General features: G+C 48.1%; 1 protein-coding gene across 2 annotated transcripts in view; it reads left to right on the plus strand.

The window, feature by feature from the left end:
- The window catches only part of BLTP3A (bridge-like lipid transfer protein family member 3A), a 211009-nt gene extending 205794 nt beyond the window's left edge, over positions 1-5215 (plus strand). For both annotated transcript variants that reach the window (XM_082247047.1, XM_082247048.1), the window contains one exon: positions 4767-5215. In XM_082247047.1, coding sequence (XP_082103173.1) covers positions 4767-4877 — 111 coding nt within the window. In that variant the 3' untranslated portion in view covers positions 4878-5215. The remainder of the gene's footprint in view (positions 1-4766) is intronic.
- The last annotated feature ends 785 nt before the right edge of the window (positions 5216-6000 follow it).

Below are 6000 nucleotides of genomic sequence, written 5' to 3' on the forward strand. Positions count from 1 at the left end.
ACCACCGGGTTCCCCTCCTTCCGGCAGGTATCCCCCTTGCCAAGTCCCTTATTCTGCACCTACTCTTGTACCTTGTGGGGGCTCCTGCCTGGATCTGTCCTTGAGGCCTGGTCTCCCTCCTGGGTCTAAGCCTTGTGGTGCCACGCGGGGCTGGTATTTTGTTGTAGCCTGTGTATTTCTAATCCATACATGTCGGTAATTTTCTTGTGGTTTGCCATTGGAAGTAGCGGCAGCCATGACAGTGGTGCCCTGTGGGTGGTGATTTCGGCGGTGAGAGCCCCTCCTCCCCTGGTGCAGGCTCCTGGATCATTTTACTTCCTGGTCGCCGTACGTGTAGTGCAGATTCTCCTTACGACTGCAGGTGCCTGTTTCTGTGGGTGGGGAGTCTGGTGGGGTGCTCTCCCTCTCTGCTGGGTATCACTTTTTGCTTTGTGCCTAGCGACCAGGTGGTGCTGCCAGCACGGTGGGGGTTGTCCCCTAGCAGTGTTTTTCACTTTTTGTGGGGTCCCCCTGGTAACTCATGGAGTCTTTGGAGCACATTGCCCCACCTGATCCCCTCACTGAGGCTGCGGGGCCCTCTGGGTCCCAACCATCCATCTATGCACTGACGGCGCTCCTGGAGTCCCTTGTGTCCCGAGTGGAGGTGGCTTGTGGGTGACGGGCTAGCAAAAAGCGCCCCAGCCTTCCCCTGCCTCATCTGATCCTGAATCTGATTCGGCTGCCGCGGACGTGGGTCACCCTGCTGGGTCTGCAACCACAAGCTTGGAATCCTCTGATAGCGAGGATGATTCCTCCACGTCTGCGACAGTGTACGAAAAGGCGCTGGTAGATGCACTGATTGTATCTGTGCGTGAAACCCTGAAGATGAAGGACGCAGCTGAAGCTGCGACGGAGGCGCAGGTGCCCTTTTGCACTCACAAGCCATTCAAAGCAGCAAAGGTGTTTCCTTTCCCTGCCTATTTTGACAGAATTGTCGCTAAAGAGTGGGGATGACCAAAGCGTCCCCTTGGGGTCCGTAATCGCTTTACTAGGTGTCATCCCTATGAGGAGTCCCTTCTTAACCACTTAAGCCCCGGAAGATTTTACCCCCTTCCTGACCAGGGGGTATTTTGCGATTCGGCACTGCGTGACTTTAACGGACAATTGCGCAGAGCTTTCTTTTGGTGGTATTTGATCACCTGTGCGATTTTTTTGATCACGCGCTATAAACAAAAAAAGATCGTCAATTTTGCAAAAATAGCAATATTTTTCACATTTTTTTTATATGAAATTCCCCCCCAAAAAAATGTAAAAATCAAAATTTTTTAACATTTTCAGCCAATTTGTTTTATGCTACCTATGTTTGGTAAAAAAAAATTGCAAAAAGCGTATTTTGATTGGTTTGCGCAAAAGATATCGCGTTTACTAACAAAGGGAAAGATTTTTGTCATTTTTGTTGTTTTTTTTTTTTTTTAATGCGTAATGGCGGCGATCTGCGATTTTTTTTTTTGCGGTACTGCGACATTGCGGCGGACAGATCGGACCCTTGACTGACATTTTTGACTTTTGGGGTTACCAGTGACATTTCTACAGTAATCAGTGCTATACATATGCACTGTTACTGTAAAAATACACTGGTAGTGAAGGGGTTAACTTTATTTGAGAGGGAGGGGCTGTGTGTGTCCCTAGGGGCGTGCTTTCTACTGTGATTGGCTGTGGCTTCAGATGTATGAAGAGTGATCGACGGTTCTACATAGTAGAACCGTATGATCATCCTTCATACACCGGGGAGAATGACAGGCAGCTTGTTTACACAAGCCGCCTGACTTTCTCCCTCTCCCCCGCCTGACTTTCTCCCTCTCCCCCGCCGATCGCCGAGTGACCGGCGGACATCGGGTCCGCCGGTCACACGCGCGGAGGGGTGCGTGACCGCGCGGGAGCGCGCCTCCGGGGGCGCGCGCTCGCTCCCTAGACCCTCACAGGCTAGCGACGTAGACCTAAGTCGATTTGCCTGTGAGGGGCTGACTGCCGACGTAGATCTGCGTTAGGCAGTCGGCAAGTGGTTAATAAGTGGACTGTGCCACCGGTGGTGGATTCTCCGGTTTCCAGATTAAACAAGGCAACCGTGATTCCAGTTGAAGAGTCCACAGCCTTTAAGGATCCGGCTGACCGGAAGGCGGAGGCTGTGGCCCGCACTAAGTACACTCTCGCTGGTTCCACAATGAGGCTGGTATTCACCATTGCCCTAGTGTCGCAAACTCTGACCAAGAGAGCTAAGCTCCTACACCGTGACCTGGAGGGGGATCAGCTCCCCCCTGCCTTTGCCGAGCTGGTGGACCAGCTGGTCCAGGGGCTGCAGTTTATCTGTGATGCCTCTTTGGATGCGGCTCCCCTGATGGTTTGCCTCTCTGTTTTGCCAATGGTCTTTCGGCATGTTTTTTGGCTCGAGTGCTGGTCTGCGGATCAGACTTCAAAAAAGGCCTTGACCTTGATCTTCCTTTTCAAGGAGATCGCTTGTTTTTAGCTACCATGAATGAAATCATTAAAGGTCTCACAGGGGGGGAAGAGTACTTTTCTTCCAAAAGCTACTAAGGGCAAGGAACCTCGTCATAGACGTGGGCCTTCCTTCTCAGTTCATAAGAAGTTTTTTCCTCCCTCAGGCTACGCCAACAGGCGATCACGGTACTGTGCTACTTGGATGATCTCCTTCCGCGAGTGGTGTCTCCCTATGCTCTGGTGGAGAACCCTGAGATCACAATACAAACTCGGCTGGATTCTGAATTTTCAGAAGTCTGCTCTGGTTCCATCCACAAAGCTGGACTATCTTGGCCGGACTCTGGACTTAGCCAGAGTGCTCCTTCCTCTGGATAAACTCCAGAAATTGCAGGCTGCAATTCGCCTCCTGCTGTCCAACAAATGGTCATCCCTCCCGACTTGCATGCAGGTGCTGAGCCTGATGGTGTCTACCTTCGAGGCAGTTCAGTTTGCACAGTTCCATACAAGGTCCCTGCAAAGGAAAATTCTGACCAAATGGGACAAGACTCCGCAGTCTCTGGACAATCAGATCTGTCTGAGTCGGGGCACAAAGAAGTCCCTGATAATGGTGGCTTCGTTCTCCGGTGTTTCGGCTGGAAAAATCCTTCCTCCCATTGCATTGGACAGTGGTCACCACGGATGCCAGCCTATCTGGCTGGGGACCTCGGCAAGCATTCTGTTTAGGGGATCTGGACGCTGGAAGTGTCCAGACTCCTGATCAATGTCTTGGAATTCCGAGCAAACAGACTGTGTCTGAATCATTGGACGGATCGTTTTCAAGGTTGTCCAGTGTGCATTCAATTGGACAATGCCACAGCCGTGGCTTATGTCAATCACCAAGGGGGCACAAGAAGTGTCCTGGTGCCTCTGAAGGTAGCCAGCATTCTAAGCTGGGCAGAGCGGTTTATTCCAACCCTGTCCGCAGTACACATTCCCGGGGTGGAAAACTGGCAGGTGGATTACCTCAGTCGGCAGTCGTTGGACCGAGGGGACTGGTCCCTTCATCCAGAGGGGTTTCATCAGTTGTGTCTCCAGTGGGGCACCCCCCCCCCCCCCCGAAGTGGATCTGTTGGCTCAACAGATAGGTGCAGAGGTTTGTGGCTCAGTCAAGGGATCCTCTGGCGGATGCTGGTGGCCCCGTGGGGTCAGTATCGTCTGATTTACGCATTCCCTCCTCTCAAGCTTCTGCCAAGACTTCTACGCAGGATTGAGGCAGAAGGGATTCCGGCCATCTTAGTGGCTCTGGACTGGCCTCGCCAGGCTTGGGACGCCGTTCTAGTGTGGTTGGTCGCTGACGTTCCTTGGCAGCTTCCTCTCAGGGAGGATCTGCTGTCCCAAGGACCTTCCATCCTGAACGCCAGGTGCTGAAGGATGGGAGTTTATCTGGGTCAGTGATTCCTACACTGTTAAAAGCTAGGAAATCGACCTCTAGGAAGATCTACCGTCGTACGTGGAAGACGTACATTGTGTGCTGTGAGTCTCTTGGGGTTCTTCCTCGCTCCTTAGTGGCTCGGATCTTGACCTTCCTTCAATGGCTGGTTGAACAGAAATTGGGCTTGAGTACCATCGAGGGCCAGGTGTCAGCTTTGGTGGTTTACTTCCAACGACCTTTGGAGTGGACTAACATTCCACAGGCCACAATCAACAACTTGATCAACTCTATTCGAATGAGATGTGTTGCACTGTGTGAGGCAAATGGTAATCACACCAGATACTGACTGGTTTTTGGACCCCCCCAAATTCTTTTATTGGCCTTTTATTCTGGCCAGCCTAAGGCACACCTGTGCAATAATCATGCTGTCTAATAAACATCTGGATATGCCACACCTGTGAGGTGGATGGATTATCTCCGCAAAAGAGAAGTGTTAATCAAAACCGATTTAGACAGATTTGAAAACAGTAACAATATTTGAGAGAAATAGGCTTTTTGTGTACATAGAAAAAGTCTTTAGATCTTTGAGTTCAGCTCATGAAAAATGGGGGCAAAAACAAGTGTTTTGCGTTTTATAATTTTGTTCAGTGTAGAAACGAGTGCATGGCCTACTAAGTTTCTGAATAGTGGGGCTGTGCACTGAGGAATTGTGTACATGCTGCATTACTCCTCTGCTTGTTCGCTTTGCTTGCTATAAGTTGATTGCACGCTTGCCATTTTTTCCTATAGTCTGTTAAAGCAATAAACACTTATTTCATCCAATTTTTATTACTAGTCTTATGCACACTCCAATTACTCCATTGGTGTTTCTATTGTGTAGGAGCTCCAGCATGAATTGCTAGCTGCTCGGGCAAAACTTGAACAACAAACACAACAAGAGGAGAGACTCCTGCAAGAAATCTGGAAATATAACCCACTATTCAAAATCTGATTAAAAGATGCCTACAAAAACCACCACTTTAATCTGCGGACGGGATGTCACTGTAAATGTAATATTTTTCATTCGCTGCACCAGTTTCATAGCTAAACTGACAACTGTGTTTGCACCTTGTATAGAAAATGACTGTATATATGTTACAGATTAACAAACACTTCCTTTGATGAAAATTACTATTAAAGTGGAAGTCAATTTGTTTATTGTATGGGTAGACTCGGTAAGATTTGCATCAGATTTTTCTTGTTGTCCTCTTACCCATTGTGGAGCTTTTGGCTCACTTTCAGTCCTGCAGATGGGAAATGAGGAAAAGCTCCCCATAGTTAAAGTGGTTGTAAACCTCAGACATGGAATATGAACAAAGCATTTCCCTCTATAGTGTGTACTTATCTCAATTAAGAGCACTAAGTGTAATTTATATCTGCTTGTTTTATTCCTCCGATATCAGCATGAGTCACTTCTGAAAAGTTTTCCTGACACCAAGAGCAAAAAGGTGACATGATTGACAGGCTCAGCTCTGTTTTTGTGTACTGTGTGGAGGGGGGGGGGAGTGGTCCCTACCCTCCAATCAGCTCTTAGAGCTCTCCTCTACGAGCTCTGCAGTATGTCACATCAGCTCTCCGCCCCCTTTTTTCTGACAGCACAGACAAGCTTTATGAATTCTGGACTTTGAATGGATATAGAGAAGAGAAGACTGCAGATAAACGGGTACAACTTATGTAAGAGGATTTGTTTCATCTCTGTGTTTTACCTGAGGTCAGTCACTTCACTGGGTAAATGAGGGTTTACAAACACGAGGAAAATCCAACCTTTAACAGATTTCACCTTATCCTCTTGTTCCCATTACTGCTAATAGCTTTTGGGCTTTCCCCTCACATTCTCTCACCTGCACAGAATGTAAAGCAAAACTTCCCAATGGGGGACATAAAAAGCAATAAAAGATCTAACAGCAGTTCTAACACTTCCTTACTATATCCAAAACTAATATTATGTCTAAGTTCAGTTAATGTTACATTAGATCCACATGGTACTAGTAACAAGTATTATTTGTAATGACAAGACAAAATATTACCTTTCAGTGCCATCATTCACTGCCCAGACAAGGATCAATTCAGAGCCA

Source organism: Pelophylax lessonae, assembly GCF_965119305.1.
Source record: "Pelophylax lessonae genome assembly, chromosome: 2".
NCBI classification, from domain to species: domain Eukaryota; kingdom Metazoa; phylum Chordata; class Amphibia; order Anura; family Ranidae; genus Pelophylax; species Pelophylax lessonae.